General features: G+C 41.2%; 1 protein-coding gene across 1 annotated transcript in view; it reads right to left on the minus strand.

The window, feature by feature from the left end:
* APBB1IP (amyloid beta precursor protein binding family B member 1 interacting protein) overlaps positions 1–24,618 on the minus strand; it is a 120,427-nt gene that overhangs the window by 47,284 nt on the left and 48,525 nt on the right. The window contains exons 3-8 of the mRNA XM_032243826.1: positions 21,592–21,663; positions 19,297–19,384; positions 13,464–13,756; positions 11,224–11,301; positions 3,286–3,445; positions 1,496–1,617 (exon numbers count right to left, since the gene is read on the minus strand). Coding sequence (XP_032099717.1) covers positions 1,496–1,617; positions 3,286–3,445; positions 11,224–11,301; positions 13,464–13,756; positions 19,297–19,384; positions 21,592–21,663 — 813 coding nt within the window. The remainder of the gene's footprint in view (positions 1–1,495; positions 1,618–3,285; positions 3,446–11,223; positions 11,302–13,463; positions 13,757–19,296; positions 19,385–21,591; positions 21,664–24,618) is intronic.

The following is a 24,618-nucleotide window of genomic DNA, read 5'->3' on the forward strand; positions in this document are numbered from 1 at the left end:
AGTGCAATGGTGAGATCTCAGCTCACTGCAACATCTGCCTCCCAGGTCCAAGCAATTCCCCCTGCCTCAGCCTCCCAAGTAGCTGGGATTACAGGCACCCACCACCATGCCCAGCTAATTTTTGTATTTTTAGTAGAGACAAGGTTTCATTATGTTGGTCAGGCTGTTCTCGAACTCCTGACCTCAAGTGATATGCCTGCCTCAGCCTGCCAAAGTGCTGGGATTACAGGTAGGAACCACCATGTCCAGCATCCCCTTTAATTATTGAAGCCCTCAAATTCAGCTTTGGAGAAAGGCACAGACCACAAACTGTTTCCGTGATTCTTTTTTTTTTTTTTTTTCTTCTGGGCATGTCTTTAAAACTTGGCAAAACAAACTTCTAAACTGATTGAGACCTGTTAAGACACTTTTTGGTTTACACTCCCCTAGATATTTTACCACCCCTATCCAGATTCCCTTTGTCCTATCATTTCTTCTCAAATTTATTGTTCTTTGTTTAAAAAGTATAGAAGCATCTTCCCTCGGCCATTTCTTCAAATTTGACTCTTATGAAGATTCCCATGTAGATGTAAAGCTGCTAAATACTGTGTGATTTTCCCTTGTTAATCTCCCTGGTGTCAATCTGGTTTTTAGATCCAGTGTAAAGGGGTATGGAGGTGATCTCTGGTTCTCCCATGAGGCTAATCTTAATTATACAATAGCGCTGGCCACCATACAACCTAGCGAAGACGCCAGAAAATAGCATTTACAGGAGAAAGAGCATTTTCCCACAAGGAAGCTGCCCTAATTCTGCCTCTAGTGATATAAGACTTTTTTTTTTTTTTTTAACCTGTAAAAGGGAAAGATATCTGGAAAATGGGGAGGATCTTCTTCACCTTTAACATTCTTTGATTTTCAAAAAAAGTAACGACCCTTACTCAATCACAGTTGCTTGAGGCCACAGCTGGGAAAAAGCCTGGACATCCTCATACATATAACTTGAAGGAAGCATTCCCAAATATGAAGAACAAATGTGAACAAAAGAACAAATATGAATTTGTGCTTTTTAGTTGCACAATTGTTTGTGACAAAATGACAATAAATTGTACATTTTCTAGGTGCTCCTTTCAGTTTTCCTGGCACATATAAACACCAAATACGAACAACAAAGAAAAGAGCATCTTTCAAGCAAAAAGCAGGAAGAACCAACAGTGAGTACATCAAGATATATTGGATTAATGCAGCCAAACAGAAACAGGGCCAGAAGAGGATCAGACAACCACAGATAGATAGGTTTTGCATTTGGAATTTAAAAAAGCAAAATGGATTCTTTTCTTTCTGAATCTTTCAGAGGGTTGTTAGCTTACACACAGCTTAAGAGTTGAGTTTGTGCTTATTTGAAAAGAATAGATTTGTGAGATTTTGTGAGACAATGAATGGTGTGGTTAGTATATAGGTGACATTAAAAAAAATCCTTCATACTTTATAGGATTTAACAATATGCAGGTTGTCTTACCTGGGGGTTTTTAAATACAGCATATTTCTCTTCTTTCTCCAGAAATAGTACTTTATTTTCTGTGTCTCTTGTCCAGTCTGATAAGACTTCAACAACATTTTCATGGTCTTCAAAAAACCTCTCTGATGAAATAAGAAAAGATATTCTTTCAGACCCAAGACATCAGGGTTTCCAAGTGAGAAACAAGCTATTATTGAGTTAAACACAATGCTTCATGAGTTTCATCAGGTGTCTAGGATTCTCACTGATAATTCTCACCTGATGTCACATTGTAACATTCCTATCATGTTTATTTTTCATTGTCTTCCCAATTATCTTCCATTAAAGAAAAAAGATGAAAAAACCCATTACACAGTGACAACGGTCAGCTGCCACACTTGATTCTTTTTTTAAGAGATGGGGTCTCACTATGTTGTCCAGGCTGGAGTGCAGTGGCTGTTATTATATTAGTGCCGTCGTAGTGCACTAGAGCCTTGAATTCCAAGGCTCAAGAAATCCTCCTGCCTCACCCTCCTGAGTAGCTTGGACTACAGACATATACCAGTGTACCCGGAGACATACTTTTTTCATATCAACATTTTTTACTTTAAATATTCCCAGATGGTGGCAAACAAGTTCTACAGGAGGTGGACAATCAGCCAATGACCGGTGAAACACTTTGAATGAAATTGTGAGTGTTACAGTGTCTACTCCAAAACATCACCCCTTAACCCTCTAAAAGCAACATGTGAATGCCTGAATTAAAACATAAATGAAGGCTTTCCTTTCTTCCCTTGACTCATAGAATTGAAGAAAACTTCAAGGGACTGTTTTCGTGTACACCATTTTATCAAGAAAAAAAAAAAATTGCTCCCAAAGCTTCTAGTACAGGCGATTCTCTGTTCTACCCAGCTCTCCTGAGGGACAGCTGTTCCGTTAATAAAAATGAGAAATGTGATGATGTGTGCCTGTAGTCCCAGCTACTCAGGATGCGGAGGCAGGAGGATGGCTGGAGCCAGGATCTTGAGGCTGCTGCAGTGAGTCATGATCACACCATTGCACTGTAGCCCTGGTGATGGAGCAAGACCCTGCCTCAACACCATCACCACCACCACCAAGAATAAGAAGTAACATGATATCTTCAGTTACCATTTTTTTTTTCTGCTTTTGAAAAATTCCATCGATTTCTACCAAATGTTCTTTGCACTCTGGGGCTGAGCCTCTTCCACTAGACAAAGTTTCAGAGATTACACAAGTGGGAAGGGAAGAAGGGGAAATGAGCACTGATGGGAGGCTGTGGCAGGGTTATAGCTGGCTAAGGAAGCAACCACTAAGGAGGCATTAGCGGACAGATACCCAGCCTCTCCTGAGTATCAGCTTATTGAGCATGCAGTATCTTAGCAAGTATTATCCAGACACTTTCTTTCCCTTATGGAATCACTAGAGAAACAGCAGTAATAATGCTTATATCCCCCAAGGTCTGGCCACCACCTGCAAATTCACTACAAATAAATGAAGAGTCAAGCACTAAATCTCATATAAGGGAAGTGAAAACCTTGAACCAAAGCCTTCTCAAGGATGGACGAGGTCAGTCGCAGTGGCTCATGCCTGTAATCCCAGCGCTTTGGGAGGCCCAGGTGGGATGATCACTTGAGTACAGGAGTTTAAGATCAGCCTGGGCAGCATAGTGAGACACTGTGTCCATTTTTTATATAAAATTAAAGAGAAAAAAAGAGAGTAAACCCAAACCCGTAATACAGCAAACCCACAAGGTTTTTGTAGTACAGCCCATTGCTGGGGATGGGACTTACCAATTTGTAGTTCTGGGTATATTTCATAAAGACACCAATTTACATTGCAGTCACAGTGAGTTTTCTCGAAAAGGTTGTCCAGAACATCTCGGGCCAGCTGTCGCTCATCCACCATCAGTGACTTCGTGCTGTTATCGTTCATGTGCACCTTGACAACGAGCTGAGGATAGAGCCACAGGGCAGCCAGTAAGTTTCAGCAACCAGAGGCCACTAAGATTAGACTTTCAAAGTTGTTATTGTTTCTGAAAAGTTTTTGTAAGAATGTGTTCAGTGAACTGGTTCCATCTAAACTCACTTGCATGCCAGGCACTTGTTTTAGGTGCTAAGATTATTAAGGTGGAGAAACCAATTCACAAAAAGAGAAAACAGATAATGAAGTCCTTGTCCAGCCTTCAGAGACAGGGCATTCTGGTGGGAGAGGCAGAAAACAAACAACCAAAAAAGTTCTGGGTTCCTGCTTTCCCAGTAATCTTTCCCTTGTTCTCATTCCATCCTGTAGCCCAGAAACTTTTCTAGATTAAAAGCTATGCCTTTATCTTTATTATTATTACTTTGAGACGGAATCTTGCTTTGTCACCCAGGCAGGAGTGCAGTGGCAATTCCTGGGTTCAAGTGATTCTCGTGTCTCAGCCTCCTTAGTAGCTGGGATTATAGGTGCCTGCCACCACGTCTGGCGAATTTAAAAAATTTGTAGTGGAGATGGGGTTTCACCATGTTGGCCAGGCTGGTCTTAAAACTCCTGACCTCAAGTGATCCGCCCACCTCAACCTCCCAAAATGTTGGGATTACAGGTGTGAGCCACCATGCCCGGCCACCTGTATCTTTATAATAAACTCTTATCTTTTGCTTGGCTGGAGCTGAGCCCCATTTCATGCAACCTAAGAGTCTGAAGACACCAAATAAGACCACGTTGGTTAATCTACAATTCTTTGAAGGTCCACAGAGCATATCTCAACATGGTGCCACTGAGGGGGCCCCACTAAGAGACAGACAGTTACAGGAGGGTACATTTCAGATCAGAGTTGGATTAAGTGAAATGAATGTAGATTGAGAAATAAGCTGTTATGCAGGCACGTGATCAATCTAATTTCCATTTTATATGTATGTGCGTGATAGGGTCTTGCTCTGTTGCCTAGGCTGGAGTGTGGTGGTGTGATCTTGGCTCACTGTAGCCTCGACCTCCTGGGTTCAACTGATCTTCCCACCTCAGCCTCCCAAGTAGCTGGGATCAAGGTGTGCACCACCACACCCAGCTCATTTTTGTTCATTTTTTTGGTAGAGGCAAAGTCTCACTATGTTGCCCATGTTGGTTTCAAACTCCTGGCCTCAAGCAATCCTCTTGCCTCATCCTCCTAAAGTGCTGGGATTACAGGCATGAGCCACCGTAACCAGCCCCTAATTTGCTTTTTATCCCATTTTCAAAATACGTGTTCGATTGAATTAAATTCACAATAAAATTGGTAGTTATCTCATTCCAAATCTGGAGGTTTGGAGGAAGCTGCATTTACTTATCTTCAATGAGAACACGGAATATCCTCGGCTTTTTCTAGGCAACTTGTCAAAGCTATTAAGACATGTGATTCATGAGAGAGACCACGATTTTCATGTAATGTTAACAGAATTAATTCACGAAGTGATGCAGCTAGGCTTTGATTTTCTTTGATCTCTGTTTATCTGTAGCATATGTGCCTAGGGTTGGTCCTGGTTATTCACCAATAAGATTCATTGTTATTGAAAAAGTGATTAGATCAACTGAAAAAGGAGAGAGAAACCACAAATTTGGTAACATATTAAAAACCAAAACCATATATTTTGGTGACATTTCTTTCTCTCCACATTTTTGGATTGGGTTCTGAGCAGCCAGACTCTGTCCCATTCCCGCCTCCCATCCAAGTACTAACCAGGCCTGACCCTGTTTAGGCTGCTGAGGTCAGATGAGATTGGGCATGATCAGGGTTATATGAGTATAACTTCATTCCTTCCTAACACTCTGTAGTTAACAGATAGAAGAGTGTAGCTCCTGTAGATGGTTCTGCAGAGTTACTGATAGCAACAGAAGGGTGTGCATGGTGATAACCATTCGGGTGAGTTCCAGGCAGCAACCACAAGTTGAAGCACTCACCTAGCACCTTCTATTTCCAACATTCACATACACCCCCAAGATCAAAATGTAGACATGGTGAAGTCATAATGCTTTCTTCCTCCAGGGACCATTTAAATCAGACCCTTATCCCAGGGTTTCCTGAAGAACCCTTTTTTTTTCCCTTGAAAATCTCTAGCCCCGACATCTGTAGTTGGATAGTTGCTTTTTCCTTATATTTGTTTTTTGATGATAAAATGGTAGGTCCAACTAACAGTGTCAAAGATCCACTCATCTGACCTTAGAAATGAGTCACGGAGAGTGGCATGGAAAAAGAGAAATTCTTTAAACAGCAGTCTTTACTGGGGTTTATTTTCTGTGGAAGGTGTACTTTCTGCTCTCTGCTGAGAATTACTGCTGTAAAGTGGCTACATGTGCTAAGAAACACTAGTAATGTTAGGGCTTAGAAAATGTAATGTTCCTGATGGAAAGATTAATGATGTTTGACTACATTTCAATCCTGCTTAGGAATTCTTGAGAAAATATAACATACGTTGCGGTTTTTTATGTTCTATAAAATCATATATATATATATATATGGAAAAAAATCTAAACCACATAATTTGGCAATGATTAAAGGTATTTTTTTTTGCAGAAATTGCAAACTAGAGTTAATCCACATGTACTTATGAATGTCCACAATTATAGAATTTAGAAAACACACACACACACAAGAGAAGGCTTGTGACGTTTAACAAGAAGTTATATTTACTATTCTTCAAAGCTTCCCTCACATTTGCAAGCTAAAGAGTAGCTCTATACCAACATGTAACATTAAATCACAGTTATATGATTTAGTAAGCTAAATTAGAGTTATGTGATTTAGCAAGCTAAATACTTCCATATTTACACTATATGGTATGGGGCAAAGTGATTCAAGAGTGAAAAAACTTAAATAATCCATTAAAGATTTTACATTTTTTATAATTTCTTTTTTTTGGCAAGCTGCTAAATACAAAAATATCTCAGCCTTAAATCATTTACTGTTTTGTTTTTTGCGTCTATGATAAAATTACTAACGGAATTGTTCTCTGGTGTCACAGGGCTTTAAAAAACAAACAATAAAAGTAATGCATGAGTCTGATTCTGTTTCTAGTTCCAAAATCTTTATAGCACAAGCTGTGTACATCATTTGTAATTCAAAATGATGTCAACAGCCCACAGAATACTTGAGGGCAAAGCATGACAGATAGATTTGATTTCCATCCTTTAAAAACATGTTGTAGATTACGCATGAGTACATTGAAGTTATTCTCAATGTATGAGTGTGTCTCGGTTATTTTCTTAACGTTCTGCATGACAAAACAAATATATTCAGAGTGTCTGAAATCAGAGCAAATATATAACTTGTCTTCATAATTTTCTTTTCTTCCTCACTGATCAGAGTGGCTTCTGTTTTCCATCTTCTTTGTTGAATCAAGGCAGCTTGTGCTTTGTGTGTACCATCATAATTCATCTAAACTAAACCATGGCAACCCTTTCTCACTTTCTGATGTATGGCAGGAAATATCTGCCCTCCTCTCCAGCTCTTTTAATCTCCAGCTGAAGCAAATGGATGGAATCTGCTGGTTGCGCTATCTTTTAACCTAAGAAAAAATTGACTTCTCTTTTCATTTCCCCTTCTGAAAATATATAAATGATATATTTTACACATAATCCAGGGGTTTGAAATAGTCTAATTATGAAGTTCACTATTCCCATTTTCTTTTGCCTTTTTATCTTGAGGGATAAAGGACTCAGCACAGCTCATCGTCAGCTGCCGTCCGTGTGTGATCACTTCAACACATGCTTATCTGTGTGTGAGATTTTGTGCTAGAATCCTCCTCTCACACCTTGTCCCTACAATTCATTTTCTACAAAGCAGCCAGTATAACCTATATTTATTTATTTCAGAGACAGGATTTTGCTCTGCCACTCAGGCTGGAATACAGTGCTGTGATCATAGCTCACTGCAACCTTGAACTCCTGGGCTCAAGGGACTCTCCCACCTCAGCCACCTGTAGCTGGGACTACATGTATGCACCACCAATGCCCAGCTAATTAAATACAATATTTTTTTAAGATAGAGGGTCTTGCGATGTTGCCCAGGCTGGTTTTGAACTCCTGGCCTCAAGCAATCCTCCTGCCTCGGCCTCCCAAAGTGCTGAGATTAGAGGTGTGAGCCTGTGTGCCTGGCCCATTATGACCTTTAAAAACCATATATTCATCTCAAACTCCCCTGTTTAAAACCCTCAAATGGCTTCCCATTGCACTTATAATACAACCCAAACTTCTCCTTGGGCCTGTGAGATCCTGTGGCTTCTGGCTGCCTCTCTATCCTCATTTCCTTCCCTTTTTCCCCACCTCCCCAAGTTCATTCTTGCTGGCACATCTTTCACTGCCCATTCCCTCTGCCTGGAATGCCCCCTGGCACCATGCCCATGTGCATCCAACCACTTCTGACCAGAGCCTTCCCTCCATGGTTGCCTGCTCAGAGAGGCCTCCTCAGCACTAAATCCATCTGGAAGAGTTGCCCGGGTACTCTCTATCACTTCTTCATGGTTTATTTTCTTCAGAGCTAGAATCTAACTAGACTCTAACCCTCCACAAGCAGGGACCACACTTGACTTGTTCACCTCTGTGTGATCCTGGCAACTTTTCTAAGAAATGGGGATGCATTGGTGGGGAAAAGAGGTCGCTGGAGAGATCCTGTGGGGGTGGGGAGGGGATACAGGCAATGCATAGGACAAATAAGTAAAGTAGGCCGGGCCAAGCGATCCTCACACCTCAGCCTCCCAAAGTGCTGGGATTACACGCCTGTTTCATTTTCCCCTTAATTTACCAAACTAACTATTTTAACTACGATTACCTGCCTGTAATCTCAGCACTTAGGTAGGCTGAAGTGAGGCCAGGAGTTTGAGAGCAGCCTGGGCAAAGGGCCAGACCTTTTCTCTATTAATAATTTTTAAAAAATAGAGGGATATGGTGGTGCACACCTGTAGGCCAGCTACGTGGGAGGATCAGTGAGCTCAGGAATTTGAAGCAGCAGTGAGCTATGACTGCACCACTGCACTGCAGCCTGGGTGACAGAGCAAGACCCTGTCATACACGCACACAAATAGGTGAAGTAAATAGCACCTTGGATAGGGTTAAGCACTGAGGGGAACACTAAAGTGGGGGAAGGACTGGGAGTATTGGGGATGTGTGCACGTGGTGTTAGATAGGAAAGGCCTCTCTGGGAAGGTGGGAAAAGACTCAAAGGAGGCACACAGTGAACCTACTCAGAATCCAGGGAAGAGGCAGAGGACCTACAAAGTGCCAAGGTCCCAAGGCAAGGGCAGGCCTGGAGTGCTTGAGGGGCAGCCAGGAGACCAGGCAGCTAGAATGGGATGAATGAAGGAGCAAACGCTGGGAGATGAGGCCAGAGAGGTGACTGATAGCCACATCACACAGGGACTGGAGGCCACTGGGAGGAGTCATTCTGGCTTCATGTGTGAGATGGGCAGATATCAGAGACTTTTGAGCAGAGGAGGACAAGAAGAGAGACTGAAGCCCAAGAGAAGAGGCTGGACTTCAGCAGAAACATAATGACTTATCCACAGTTAAAGAAAGGATATGGGATGTATGGGTAGAGATGCACGCAGGAAGATTGGTAGATGTCTTGGTGAGAGTCTGCACACTTTATTTTGACTGCGTCTATCTTCCCTGGGAAATGAGCAGCAAAATCATTAGCTGAGGCCAGATGTGGTGGCACATGCTTGTAATCCCAGCACTTTAGGAGGCCCTGGTGGGAAGATCGCTTGATGCCAGGAGTTTGAGACCAACCTGGGCCACATAGTGAGACCCTCGTTTCTTTTAAAAAATGGTTTTGTAGGTGAGAGAGTGATTGAATCAGCTCATTGAGTGCCCAGGACTGAGCAGGAGGAACATTGGATTTAACCAAGGTTTGAGAAAACCTCAAGGCAGCCGAGGATGTGGAATTCCAACAACTGACTGTGAAATTAATCACTTGCAGAAAACAGGGGAAAAGAATGGTAAGGAAATTTGGGCATGTTTGGAATGAGTGGAACCAGACTAATCTGGGAAGACTCCCCTAGATGAAACTTGAAAGTCTGGCTCCAGGGATAGCCAAGGACAACTTACTGAATATCCATCCATTGGCAGGTATTGAACGCCTTCATTCAGAGAACTGTGATAGGTGCCATGGGAAGGGAAAGTGTAAAGCCCTCTGTGAAAACGACAGTTCGCCCAACTCTTGGCAAAAAAGTTCTGAATGAGTCTCAGAGATGTTATTTGCTTCAGGAGTTGAAATCAGACAAAGAGCCAGGCATAGTGGCTCACACCTGTAATCCTAGCACTTTGGGAGGCTGAGGTGGGTGGCTTGCTTGAGTCCAGGAGTTCAAGACCAGCCAAGGCAACATAGGGAAGCCTCATAGCTACAAAAAATAAAAATAAATTAGCCACAGGTATGGTGGTGCATACCTGTGGTCTCAGCTACTCAAGAGGCTAAGAGAGGAGGATTGCTTGACCCCAGGAGTTTAAGGCTGCAGTGAGCCATGATCACCCTGGGAGATAGAGCAAGACCCTGTCTTAAACCAAACCAAAACAAAACACGATGAAGACTATTTTATCTTTCCCTTACATTACCAAATTAACTATTTTTTTTTTTAAAACTTTATTGTTTTTTGAGATGGAGTCTTGCTCTGCTGCCCAGGCTGGTATCCAGTGGTGCCATCTTGGCTCACTGCAACCTCTACTTCCTGAGTTCCAATGATTCTCCTGCCTTAGCCTCCTGAGTAGCTGAGATTACAGGCATGTCCCACTATGCCCAGATAATTTTTGTATTTTTAGTAGAGTTGGGGTTTCACCCTGTTGGCCAGGCTGGTCTCGAATTCCTGACCTCAGATGATCCTCCCATCTCAGCCTCCCAAAATGTTGGGATTACAGGCCTGAGTCACTGCCCCTAACCTAACTATTATTAATACCTTATTATAATTAGGTATATTCTACTAGTGAGGTTAAATACAGCTGTATCTGTTATAATACAATACATGTGTTCTTCAAAAACCTGTAATCTGTGGAAAAATGTATGATAAAGTTACAGGCTTATTAGGAAAGTAGGGTTAAGGGCATATTGCTCAAAACTATGCAATTTTGAAACCAGAGCATCAGCAAAAACAGCATTTGGCACCCTGGGAAATAACTTGGACATCCAGGGCAGCAGCAGGGCTGAAGGCTGCCCCAGGGCACAGGAAAAGCGCACAAGAGCAACTGTGGAAAAGCGGAGACCAGGCCAACAGAAGCTGAGCTCTGGCCCAGTTAAGGCAGTCCTCAAAGGTGACGCCACCTGCTATCAACCAAGAACTTTGCAAAGTCCCAGAGAGGGCAGCTCAAAAGAAGGGAGCCCTGGATGTGCAAACTTGTTCTAAAATTTCTTAAAACAGAGCTGAAAGGGCTCCTGCCTCTACGGCAGCCAAGCCAAAGGCCCTTTCCTTTCTTGTTGAAGGTATAATCCTACTCCCACCACTCCAGCTCCCAGGAAAATTCATGTATAAACCAGCCAAAAAAAAAAAAAATCGTATACAAGCCAAGGAAATTTCTATGTTTATACTAACACAAGTTCCTTATTTGTGCATCACAAATGAACTAACTGATGTTATAGAAACAAAACTGTATACTCTATCTTTGTCCTTGAAGGTTTTTTAAAATCACAACTATTTGGAAAGTATCACTCAACATTTTCATTTGGTTTTTATCACTAAGCATAACCACATGTCCTTAATTTAACTGCCCCCATGCAAAAGGGATTAATGATTCACCTTCTTAACCTTGGCCTCCTTCAGTTTTTCCAGCGCCAGCTTGATTTTATCAGCCTTAGCTTGGGCTTCCTTTTCTTCCTGGAAAAGGGCAAGATATTCAATACAGTTCATTAAGTAATGCCAGTGAGTAATCACTTCTGTCACTAGTGTCTTAGTTACTTTATGTTAACAAAAGGCACCAAATTGCACATGCTGGATTTTCAAATTTATTAATGACTTTTAAAAATTGTTATATATATTTTCCGTTTTTTTATTTTTAAAATTTATGAGTACATAGTAGGTGTCTGTATTCATGGAGTACATGAGATATTTTGATACAGCCATACAATGTGTAATAATTACATCTGGATAAATGGGGTATCCATCACCTGAAAGATTCCATTTTCAGAATTTAAATGACTATAACAAAATTCTTCAACTCAAAGATATAGAAGGAGGCAGTCACCCTTTATAGCTTGGGAATGGTAACTTAAAAGATGAAATGATGACTTTAACTGTACTTCGTATATTTAGACCACAAAAATCTGCTTGGCTTACAAACTGGAATCCAACCTAAGGAATCTATACATTGACATACCTCAAGGGATTTGAACACTCCCTGAAATTATATGCTTACTTTTGGATCAGGATGTCTTTTTTGGAATTTCTAATTTTTAATTAGATTCTTAAAGGGCTTCTTAATGCCCCCAAAGTGAAAAAAGACTGAAATTTAAACTTAAATTCACCTCCCCAAAACACTCACAAACTTATATGAACAGGCAGAAAAGTGAGTGAAGTATTTTATGAGCCCAAGCTCTCTGATTTTTGCAAGTTAAGGCTCTCTTCTATTTATAAAGATGAGGAAATGAGCTGTTCTGGCTACATTCTGATTACTTGAATATGGGCATGTATCTTTTTATGGCAGTGGCTCTCAAATTGTTTTTGAGCCACAAGCCCCATTAAGAAAGCCCATAAAGCTTCACAAGTGCATTCAACTTGTTGTTTGTTTGCTTTCAGGGGAGGCATGCCTCCCTCAAAATCTTCATGGACCCCACATTAAGAGTCTGTTCTATATTGATCTCCATTTTCACGTAAGTTTTTTTTTTTTTTTTTTCCCCCCAAGATGGAATCTTGCTGTGTAGCCCAGGATGGACTGCAGTGGTGCAATCTCGACTCACTGCAACTTCTGCCTCCTGGGTTCAAGCAATTTTCCCTGCCTCAGCCTCCCAAGTAGCTGAAATTACAGGCGCCCGCCATCATGCCTGGCTAAGTTTTGTATATTTTAGTAGAGACAAGGTTTCACCATGTTGGCCAGGCTGGTCTTGAGCAGGTGATCTGCCCCCCTTGGCCTCCCAAAGTGCTGGGATTACAGGCATAAGCCACTATGCCCAGCCAATTTTTTTTTTATAATAAATACACAATAGAGCACTGTGTGTGATAGAGTACAATATGATATTTGATTTATATTTAATATTTGTTCATTCTAAAGGCATTGTATGACCTTTCAGGGTCCCTAGGGTCTTATTTGTGAGTACCAATCATTGTGACACAGTGCCACAGATGTGGAAGCCACAGGAAACTGAGCAGGATTTTCCTCTAAAATATTTGGCTTACTCTAAACAAACAAACAAAAATCCTTAAAAGTGCTCCTTTTACTTTCATGAGAGGCATACTATGGGTTAATATGCCAAATAATGATAATTTAAGCTTTCCAGTTGTCTGTTTTTCAATATTCAGAAATTTATCAATATCAAGAATTCATCACCTGCCTGCCTTGTAACACCCTCCCCGACTATGACATTACAAGTGATACTCGGATGTACTTGTCCTACTAAACAGGGCTGCCAAATTCAACAAAATTCAATTTCGCTCTATTCAGAGAATGTATAATGAATGCATTCTATTCTCTATGTACTGAGCTAGGAACAGGGGCATGGAAATATATAATCAGTTCCATAGTTCAATATGATGTTAATAAAACATTTCCCCAAAAGATTGAGTTTTATCGAAGAGTGTTTGCATATAAATATAGTTTTTAAGCAAACTATAGTAAATCCTGAATATGGCCCTGATACATTCTTGATACACACCCATGTGGCTTGTTTAGGGTGGGTTCTAGCTTTGCAATGAGTATGCTCTGTATCCTCGATTTTTAGTATCTTATAGCTTTGGATGTGCAAACTTAGGAATGTAATGATCACTGCAAAGAAGGTAGGTAGCAGAGATTGATGGCCCTGCCATCTCTGGTCCAACGCACTTACCTGAGAGACAGGGTCAGGAGGTGGCGGTGGCAATGGAAGATCTAACACAGGATCAGCTGGTGGAGGTGGTAAGTCTTCTTTATATTGGCTGATACCAATGGCAGCAACATTTGTTCCATAATCAAGAGGGGCTGCACCGCTGAAATTTGATGCCTGTAGAGATGCTGAATGGTGTTGGTTCTGTGAGGACTCTTTCTGTGCCTGGATTGTCCTCTGCTCAGCCTCACTTATGTCCGCTACCAGATCTGCCATGAGAGCATCTAAATCTTGGTCTTCCAGTGCATTTAAGGACTCTAGTGGGGAAAATCACATTAATGGTAAAAACGACAATTTGCATCTGGAAAAACTAAAAGAAGATAATTTTTAAGAATAACATTTGAGTAGAAAGGAATCATTATTTTGATTGGTGATGATATAATGAGAAGATTGAGAATATTTTAATTCAATAGCACGAGCATAGGAACTCCTAAAAGGATTGCTGCTGCTTTTGTCGAGTGCTTAATGCGAGTGAGTTTCTAACACCAAGGGAAAAAAATGGAGGAAATGTGTTCTCTACATTGGGGCACTTGACACACCAGCTATAAAGTCAAATCCAAGCACACAAATAGATTCCTAAATAGGAAGTTCTTGCATATTGTAGTGTAAGATCTAAGAGTTTTAGAAAATTAGGGGACAGGGGAGCGCTGGCAATGGATGTAAGGGGAGCTTTCCCTAAGCACTTGGAGGGCAAGCAGAGTACTGCTGATACTTAGAAGAAATTGAGTTTCAACCAACTGGGGTTTGATGTGCTTGTGACTTTGGGGTGAAGATGGATCTTCTATAGGCTCACCACCTAACTATAGTACACTTAGTATTCAGAGAAAGCGCAATTTTTGTTGTTGTTGTTTTTGAGACAGAGTCTCACTCTATTGCCCAGGTTGTGCCATGGTGTGATTTTGGCTCACTGCAATCTCTGTCTCCCAGGCTCAAGCGATCCTTCACAGCTCAGCCTCCCAAGTAGCTGGGACTACAGGTGTCCAGCTAATTTTTGTATTTTGTGTACAGACAGGGTTTTGTCATGTTGCCCAGACTGGTCTCAAACTCCTGGGCTCAAGCGATCTACCTACCTCACTCTCACAAAGTGCTGGGATTACAGGTATAAACCACCGTGCCCAGCCAAGAGCAATTAACAATAAATAGCAGAAGTTAAAGCACCATAGGTGGCAAGGAATTACAAAAATTATGAGATTGAATGGTAGAAACTTTATGAAGACAGCAAGCTGGGAGTTAACTTTTTTTTTTCCCATTTATTTATTTTATTGCATTTTAGGTTTTGGGGTACATGTGAAGAACATGCAAAATTGTTGCATAGGAACACACGTGGCAGTGTGATTTGCTGCCTTCCTCCCCATCACCTACATCTGGCATTTCTCCCCTTGCTATCTCTCCCCAGCTCCCCACCCCCCACTGTCCCTCCCCTATTTCCCCCCAACTGACCCCAGTGTGTAGTGCTCCCCTCCCTGTGTCCATGTGTTCTCATTGTTCAACACCCGCCTATGAGTTAACTTTTAAAAGAAAGGAAAGACTTAAATTTTCAGAGTGAGAGGGAGGGAGGAGAGATCACCTTAGGATTTCTTCCATGTGTGAGATTACTATGGTAGAGCAGATGTGTGATCTTGAACATTGATTAGATCGTGGGGTGTACTGGGGATGGTGCTGGTGAGTAGTTTTAATGGAGTACTTTGATGATCAGGCATATATTATATGATGAACGTCATGAACAAAGGATGGGCAGGAAGGAAGTGATCCATGAGGAGAATTCTAGCTGCTATAGATATGATGAACCAGACTGAGGAAATGAGAGCAGCTGGAATGAAGCCCACTCAGTAACAAATAAGCTTTATGAAAGGATACATTGTCAGACGTCATCATAAATGCCACGCAGCATGTAACATTAATGCTAATAGTGCGAGTGTACAGTACTTGGACTAAAATTTGGATTTCCTAAATGTGTACAAAGAGTTTATTTTACTGTAAGCCATTTTTAAATATAACTTTTTTTTTTGAGACAGAGTCTCACTCTGTCACCCAGGCTGGAGTGTAGTCATACAGATTCTGGCTCATTGCAACCTCCGCCTCCCGGATTCAAGTGATTCTCTTGCCTCAGCCTCCCGAGTAGCTGGGATTACAGGTGTGCACCACCACACCCTGAAAATTTTTGCAGTTTTAGTAGAAAAGGGGTTTTGTCTTGTTGGCCGGGCTGGTCTTGAACTCCTGGCCTCAACAAACGACGGGCAAGAAGGAAGTGATCCTCTCACCTCAGCCTCCCAAAGGGCTGGGATTACAGGCAAGGGCTACCATGTCCAGCCTATATGTAACTTTTTTATAAAATTAAGTTAAATTAATTTAAAATTTTTCAGAGAAAATATATATAGAACTAAAGAATCATATTTATAATTTTCTAATATAATCAATCACATTGTGACTGTTTACATATAAACCTTTACATTTCCAAAGCAAATTTAGTAAATTAAATTATATTAGTTATTAATACATTTTTAATATATTAAAGAATTCTAAGTTCATCAATATAGATTAAATGTTTTAATATAGATGTTAAATTTATTAATATAGAAATGAATAATATGAAATTGGGGAATGAGATAGAAATAGATTTTATTCTGAAATTTGTCACTGACTCTGAATGACTTTGGGCAATTTTTTTTCTTTTTTAGAGACAGGTTCTTGCTCTGTTGCCCAGGTTGGAGTGCAGTGGTAGGGTCATAGCTCACTGTAGCCTTGACCTCATAGGCTCAATAAATCCTCCCACCTCAGCCTCCCGAGTAGCTAGGACTACAGGCACATACCAGCATGCCTGGCTAATTTTTAAATTTTTTTTGTAGAGACAGGGATCTCACTATGTTGCCCAGACTTGTCTTGAACTCCTGAGATCAAGTGATCCTCCTGCCTTGGCCTCCCAAAATGGTGGAATTACAGGCATGATTACAGGCATGTACCCAGGCTGGGCAAAATATTTTGAACTCATTTTGGCAGTGTTTTAAAGTGAAGACAAAACAAAACTATTCTTAATCTAATTCCATACAAATTTAATTTTCCATACATAGCAGTAGTTTTTAATTGTCTTGTCCTGTATCCAAATTAGGCCATTGTTTCCTTAATGAGAAGAGTGTCTTATTACTGTAGTGTGACATCACTGTGTTCGTATCTTGCTGGGTATCTTTGCTCCTATCATTGTCAGTACTTTGACACCAGGCACTGAAGTGGTGCTTAGAAAGTGTTAGTTGAGATGACTACAAATAAATTGAAATAGTGATTAAATTTTAATTTTAATTGAACTGATTTTAAAGCATGAGGCTGTTATGGTGAAGTGAGGCTAAATTTGCATTGTTTATATGTGCAACTATATGTTATCTATTGCTGTCCTACTTTTACAAAAATGTATTGCTTTTTTTTGTGTTTGTTTTTTGAGATGGAGTCTTCCTCTGCCGCCCAAGCTGAAGTGCAGTGGTGAGATATTGGCTCACTGCAACCTCCACCTTCTAGCTATTCTCATGCCTCAGCCTCCCCAGTACCTGGGATTGCAGGTGCCAGCCACCATACCCGGTTAATTTTTTTGTGTATTTTTAGTAGACATAGGGTTTCATCATGCTGACCAGGCTGGTCTTGAACTCCTGACCTCAAGTGATCCACCAGCATTGGCCTCCCAAAGTGCTGGGATTATGGGCATGAGCCACCATGCTTGGCCTACTTTTTAAAAAAACTTTGTAAATGTTATCATCTTGATGAAAATGGCTGGCAGGAATACTAAACATGTCATAAATAAAAAGTGTAGGAAAAAGAGAAAATCAAAAGAGGTATATTATAATTTATTGAAAAACAGTCACTGGCACCTAATGGTTTATTTTAAAACTACTGGAAATGACAGAAACAAAGAAATCCTGGTCAGGCGCCGTGGCTCACACCTGTAATCCCAGCACTTTGGGAGGACAAAACAGGTGGATCACCTGAGGTCAGGAGCTCGAGACCAGCCTAGCCAACACAGCAAAATCCCATCTCTGCTAAAAATACAAATATTAGTTGGGCGTGGTGGCATGTGCCTGTAATCCCAGCTACTTGGGAGGCTGAGGCTGGAGAATAGCTTGAACCTGGAAGGCAGGGGTTGCAGTGAGCTGAGATCACACCACTGCACTCCAGCCTGGGTGACAGAGAGACTCTAAAAAAAAAAAAAAAAAAAAAAAATCCAGAGGAGGACAGAAATAAAACTGGGCATCCTGGATTTCTGTAATTGAACTTCTCTCCTGTTTTGCTTTTCACATTTTTGGTAGGCATTGCAAGTCTTTGGGAAATCTTTTTCAAGAGTTGCAGGGAATTCTCACCAATTTGAAAGTGATTACTTCTTATTATAGTATGAATAGCATATGACCTAAAGATGTCTCCACTAAATAAACACAGAGTTTTTGTTTTATTTTGTTTTGTTTTATTTTGTTTGAGATAGAATCTCACTTTTTTGGCCAGGATGGAGTGTGGTGGCACAAACACAGCTCACTGCAGCCTTGAGCTCCTGGGCTCAAGCAATCTTCTTGCCTCAGCTTCCCAAGTAGCTGGGACCACAGGCACATGCCACCATGCCTGGCTAATTTTTTTTTTTTTTTTTTTTTTTTTTTGTAGAGACGGGGTCTTGCCAAGTTATCCCGGCTGGTTTTCAAGCTCCTGAGCTCAAGCTGTGCTAGCCTAGCTTGTGTTAGCCTAACTGATGCCATCTTAGCTGTGAGCCTGACAAGCCTCATCTTAGCTTCTCCCTCCCTGCCACAGCCCCCTCAGGTGCATTACTGGGTCACGCTGTACTCAAAGCCCTGAACCGCTAAGGTTTGGGTCACGCTGTTGTTTTCAGTCCTGTAACCACTGTAATTACATCCGCTTGGTGAGCCTACCTGCTATTGTGAACACCCTACCCCCTTGGTGATTGATAGCATGGAAAGCACCCCCTGCTACTCCCCTTGGTAGCCAACAATTCTGGGAACCTTCTGCCTCCTGGTTACCAGCTACCTCCTACTAACTTGCTTGTTCTGCTTCTGTAAAATTCCTCTTTGCCACCCCCCTTCTCTAAGCAAGTTATAAAAAGGAATCAAGCCCCTTCTTCGGGGCCAAGAGAATTTTGAACATTAGCCATCTCTCGGTCGCTGGCAATAAAAGACTCCTGATTCAATCTCAGAGCCTGGTGCTTTCCTTACAACTCGCTCGGTTACAACAAGGTAATCCTCCCACCTTGGACTCCCAAAGTGCTGGGATCACAAGCGTGAGGCGCCATGCATGGCTGAGAATTTTGGAGATCAAATAAAGTGACAAGTTCAGGAAAAGTGAAAAAGTGTCAAGTATGCTAAATTAAATGTAAGGATATATTATATATAAATTAAAGTATATTTTAAATAAAATATGGTTTGAAGTGTCCATTCATATTTATTAATCATTATGAAACAATTCATTTCTATCTCTGAAAGGACATTTCCTTATTAATATTTTTATATACTACTCCTTGTTACTCTATGGGCTTAGTAATAAGAAGAAACTCCCTTTACTTCAAAAAACAAGATCACTTTGAGCCTTTTCACAAATGCAGAATGGTGTTCCCTTTCATTATAGGCAAAAATATCTTCTAGACTCTCTCAATTCAATCCAGACACAGTAAAACCTAGTCTGAAATCCATGAGTTTAACAATGGTATTTTTCATGATGTTTAGGTTCCTTTAATTTAGTTTTCAAATTACAGTTTCATACTGATTTGAATCATCATTACGATATCAAATTGCTTAAGAAAAGAAATTGTTATGCTTACCATTTAAATCTTTAAACCCCACACTGTAGTTAAATTCAGCTCTGGGCGGTTTAGGGTCAGGAGGAGGGAGAGTGTCAACTCCTAAACTCTGTGAAAAAAGATCCCCCCTCAAAGTTATTCACGATATAAACATTTCTGTAGCACATTTTAATCAGCGAGTCAAAAACCATTTATTATTTACACATTTTCTCTTTCAGTATGTTCTCTGAAAACCATATTGTTTCTTGAAAATGTTTTATGTAGTTTTTTCCCCTATAGAAAATTACGGCTTAAAAAATATTCTAGAAGGATGATCTTGAAACAGAACACGGCAATTGAGAGCAATGAGAATGAGGTAGTTGAGTTAATTTTTATAAGGAACAAATAATTTCTTGTAATGGTGAACACACACACACATATATATATAATTCTATAAGGATGTAAGGAATGACATCAAAGAAGTACCCAGTTACTCGGAGGAGAAAAGCTGTTTGACGATGCAGTGTGTCCCAGCAAAATGTTTCCTTAGCCTAAAATCTTGAGAACCTACCTGTTTGGCAGGGCTATTTAGCCAAGCAAGCCTATGACCGACTACAACCACTTGGGCAAAACAAAGAAATAGCAAAAACCAAAAGGGCTTTGCATGAAGGCAGGTCCAAGAGTCTCAAAGGCGCCTCTTTCCTATTATTTTTATTTTTTAAATAAAAATGAGAAGGGCAGGGGTCTTACTATGTTACCCAGGCTGGTCTTTCGAAAAAAAAAAGAAAAGAAAGGAGGGAAGGAAGGAAGGAAGGAAGGAAGGAAGGGAGGGAGGGAGGGAGGGAGGGAGGGAGGGAGGGAGGGAAGGAGAAATGTGGTTGCCATCCTAACATCTTTTAATCAACACCCTTTCCTCTAAGCCTACTGTCTTATGTCTTATCCCTTCTTTCATAGAATATAAACCTTTCTAAATCTTACTGGGAATATAAAGTAGATGCTAGCTAGAACTGGTTTATTTTTAATTTTAATTTTAATTTTTTTGAGAAGGAGTCTCACTCTGTCACCCAGACTGTAGTGCAAAGGCACAGTCTCGGCTCACTGCAACCTCCGCCTCCTGGGTTCAGGTGATTCTCCTGCCTCAGCCTCCAGAGTAGCTGGGATTACAAGCGCCTGCCACCATGCCCAGCTAATTTTTGTATTTTTAGTAGAGATGGGGTTTCATCAGTTGGCCAGGCTGGTCTTGAACTCCTGACCTTGTGATCTGCCCACCTTGGCCTCCCAAAGTGTTGGGATTACAGGCATGAGCCACTGCACCCAGCCTAGAATTGGTTTATTTTTCCTAAAATAAATAGTCTTCCAAAACACAGACTATTCATTTATTTTTTTAGAAAGCTTTTGAAGACCTCTATCTTATTTAGGAATATTGGCTTCTTCTTCTTCTGAATAAAATATCAATATTTCATTCAGAAAAGTGATGAGTTGATTACCCTGTCAATCAAAGATGCCTTTATGAGCACACTATAAGACACTCTAAGCTCACCTGACTGTAACCTGGCTGAGGGGCCCCTGGGTTAGCAGCTGCCGGGCCGTAGTGGTACCGACAGTAGGGCTCGGTAGCCTCTGAGTCAATCTGATCTTGATGCTAGGAGCTTTTTTCTCAGTCTATGGCTGAGTGGCTTTCACGTTCCTTTGAGGGTCCTAAGTTCTTACAGGCTAATCATGAGACCGCCATAACTCCCACTTAGTTCTTTAAAATGTAGCATTTCCTCAAGAGTTGGTAAAAGTCTTTACTAAAGATAATATCCAGCCTGGGCAACATAGCGAGATCTCTTCTCTGCAAAGAAAATTAGCCAGGTGTGCTGGCATGCACCTGTAGTCCCTGCTACTTCGGAGGCTGAGGCCAGAGGATCACTTGAGCCCAAGAGGCTGAGGCTGTAGTGAACTGTGATTGTGCCACTGCATTTCAGCCTAAGCAACAGAGTGAGACTCTGTCTCAAAAAAAATCAAACAAAGATAATATTTTCCTGTGAGTCTTCATAAAGGTAACCACAGGGAAATGGCTTAGGCTGATTGTAGGGGAGTAAGCTTGGGGGTAAATTTCTCTATTGGTACGTTTGGAGACCATGAGCTTGATGTATGTCTGACCAATGTATTAACTGAACTCAAAAAAGTGTTGTCTGGAACAAGCTTTATTTTTTAACCCGTCATTGTTACATCGGAAATACATAATGTTGCCAATCTTCAGGGTTTAAAGGAGACAGCTCCCTTGTCATATTATCATCAAATTCTGCAACTCTATTTTTTTTTCTAATTTGCCAGTTAAAAAGGAAAGTTTACCTGGGTCAGAAGATCCATCTCTCCCAGCAAAGTGCTGAACATTTGGTCTATGTCTTCACTTGACTCACCCATCTGAAAAAGAAAGAAACCAAGATATTAGCAGTCTCATAAAAGCCTGATCCTGGGATACTCTTTGCATCCCTCTCTTTCCCCCAAGAGCCCATCCATGGGTAGCTAAGTTGGGAGAGAAATATATTGAGAAGGCGGCTCATTTTAGCCTGAAATTCCACGCCTGACTTCTATCCAATCTGCTTGGTCCAAGATTGTGCCAAACCTTGAGAATTGCCTCAGAGCCACAATCTGATTTTTCCAGACTAAATTAGTCTTCTTGGAATCAAAGAAACAGGCTGGGTGTGGTCACTCATGCCTGTAACTCCAGCACTTTGTGAGACTGTGAAGGCGGATCACTTGAGGCCAAGAGTTTGAGAACAGCCTGGCCAATATGGTGAAATCCCGTCTCTACCAAAATACAAAAATTAGCTGGGTGTGGTGGCATGCACCTGTAATCCCAGCTACTTGGGAGGCTGAGGCAGGAGAATTGCTTGAACCTGGGAAGTGGAGGTTGCACTGAGCCAAGACTGCACCACTGCACTCCAGCCTGGCAACAGAGTGAGACTCTGTCTCAAAAAAACAAAGCAAAACAAAACAAAAACACAACAACAACCTTACACGAAAACGATGTCAGGAGTGATTAAGTGTATTTACCCAATAATTCCCTGCTTTCAAAAGATATCTCTGAAATAATAGATTTTAGTACATTTATTTAGTAGTACTGGTTGACAAACACTTGCAGCTAAAATGGCCACCCTATCAAGTGAAAAGAAATAGAAAGAAAACGTCTTTCACCTTTTAACCTTTCTTTGCCTAAACCAAATGAAGCAATTGCCAAAGAAGAGGAAAAGTTTGTGACAAAATAGGGTGGGACACACAGTGAGGCGCAACTGGCTGCTGTTTCCTGACATCTTTGGCAAGGCTGAACTGGGAAGTTAGGAGAGATTACTAGACCTTTGGCCACTAACTGGCAGTATGTAACCTGGCAAAGGTAATCAACTGTCTCACCTGTAACTTGAGAAATTTGCTGCAGACCATTTCTAAGGGCATTTCTTTTTTTTTTTTTTCCTTGAGATGGAGTCGTGCTCCATCATCCAGGCTGGAGTGCAGTGGTGTGATCTCGGCTCACCGTACCCTCCGCCTCCCAGGTTAAAGCAATTCTCCTGCCTCAGTCGCCTGAGGAGCTGGGATGATAGGCACCTGCCACCACACCTGGCTAATTTTTAGTACAGATAGGGTTTCATCATGTTGGCTAGGCTGGTGATGAACTTCTGACCTCAGGTGACCCACCCAACCGTGGGCTCCCAAAGTGCTGGGATTATGGGCGTGATCCACCGCGCCCGCCTCTGAGAACATTTCAAAATGCTCTAAAACACTGTAAGATGAATGCCAATTACAGCTCAAACTAAGAAGCCTGGTGGGTGTAGAGAATCAGTATGTATTATTCAAGCCAAATCACAACATTTACTTGAATATGTGCAAGCATGTATTTGTGTCTTATCCTTTTTATATGGAAATTTAAAATATGCACAAAAGCAGAGAGAATAATGATTTTCCTGTATACACTGTCCAGCTTTAATAATTTTCAACTAGACTGATCCTTTTCTATCTTCCTACACTAGATAATTTAAAGCAAATATTATTTTTCCAAAAATATTTCAGAATTAATTGCTAAAAGATAAAGATACTTTCTTCTTCTTCTTTTGTTTTTTTTAGATGGAGTCTTGCTCTTGTTGCCAGGCTGCAGTGCAGTGCTGCGATCTTGACTCACTGCGACCTCCGCCACCTGGGTTCAAGCAACTCTCGTGCCTCAGCCTCCTGAGTAGCTAGAATTACAGGCATGCCCCACCACCCCTGGCTAATTTTTGTATTTTTAGTAGAGACGGAGTTTCGCCATGTTGGCCAGGTTGGTCTGAAACTCCTGACCTCAGGTGATCCGCCTGCCTCAGCCTCTCAAAGTGCTGGGATTACAGGCGTGAGCCACTGCACCTGGCTGATATACTTTTCTAAATCATAACCATAATCCTACTATCTCTTCATGTGCGTGTATTTAAAATAAAGCACTTGGCTGAAATAGGCCAAGTCGAGGCACACCTATCTTTCCTTGAAAAAATTATCTTGAAAACTTATAGTTTACCCTTCAAGTGACTTTCATACTTTAGCAGTCACACATTTTTATTTTTAATAGCTCTAGCTAGTCTGGACATATTAAATATGTCCATGAAACAAACTCTGTCATACTAACTTTGCCTTCTTAAAAATGACTCAAATGATTTTCTTTTCTTCTTTTTCTTCTTTTTTTCTTTTTCGAGACGGAGCCTCACTCTATCACCCAGGCTGGAGTACCATGGCATGATCTTCCCGGGGTCCAGCAATTCTCCTGCCTCAGCCTCCTGAGTAACTGGGATTACAGGCGCCCGCCAACACGCCTGGCTAATTTTTGTATTTTTAGTAGACATGACGTTTCATGATATTGGCCAGGCTGGTCTTGAACTCCTGATCTCAAGTGATCTACTTGCCTGGGCCTCCCAGAGTGCTGGGATTACAGGCATGAGCCACCGTGCCCAGCCAAATGAATTTTAAAATATCACAATTCTTAAAAGTGAAGCGATGTCAATAATGATAATGATAACAGTAATACTTATCCGGCACTAACTCTGTTGCAAGAGCCGTTCCATAAGCCAGTGTTGATATTAGCAACGTTTAGCACCCAGGATATGACGCTGAGCAATCAGAACAGATGAGGCTGTAAATTCATTTTGGGTGAATCATGGATATCCTCCAAATATGCACCCTGCAAAGCTAGCACTTGATCTTCCCAAATCATCCTCAACAATTATCTCGGGTTTATCACTTAGGAAATCTGGCATAACGAAATCTTCTTGCTTAATTTTCCATCATATATTTCCCCTTCTCCCTATTTTAAGAAGAAAAAGTCATTTTTTCCCTCCTACATAACCTTACCACCCTCACCGA

Source organism: Sapajus apella, unplaced genomic scaffold (genome assembly GCF_009761245.1).
Source record: "Sapajus apella isolate SASKATOON/1434 unplaced genomic scaffold, GSC_monkey_1.0 scaffold53, whole genome shotgun sequence".
Lineage (NCBI taxonomy): Eukaryota > Metazoa > Chordata > Mammalia > Primates > Cebidae > Sapajus > Sapajus apella.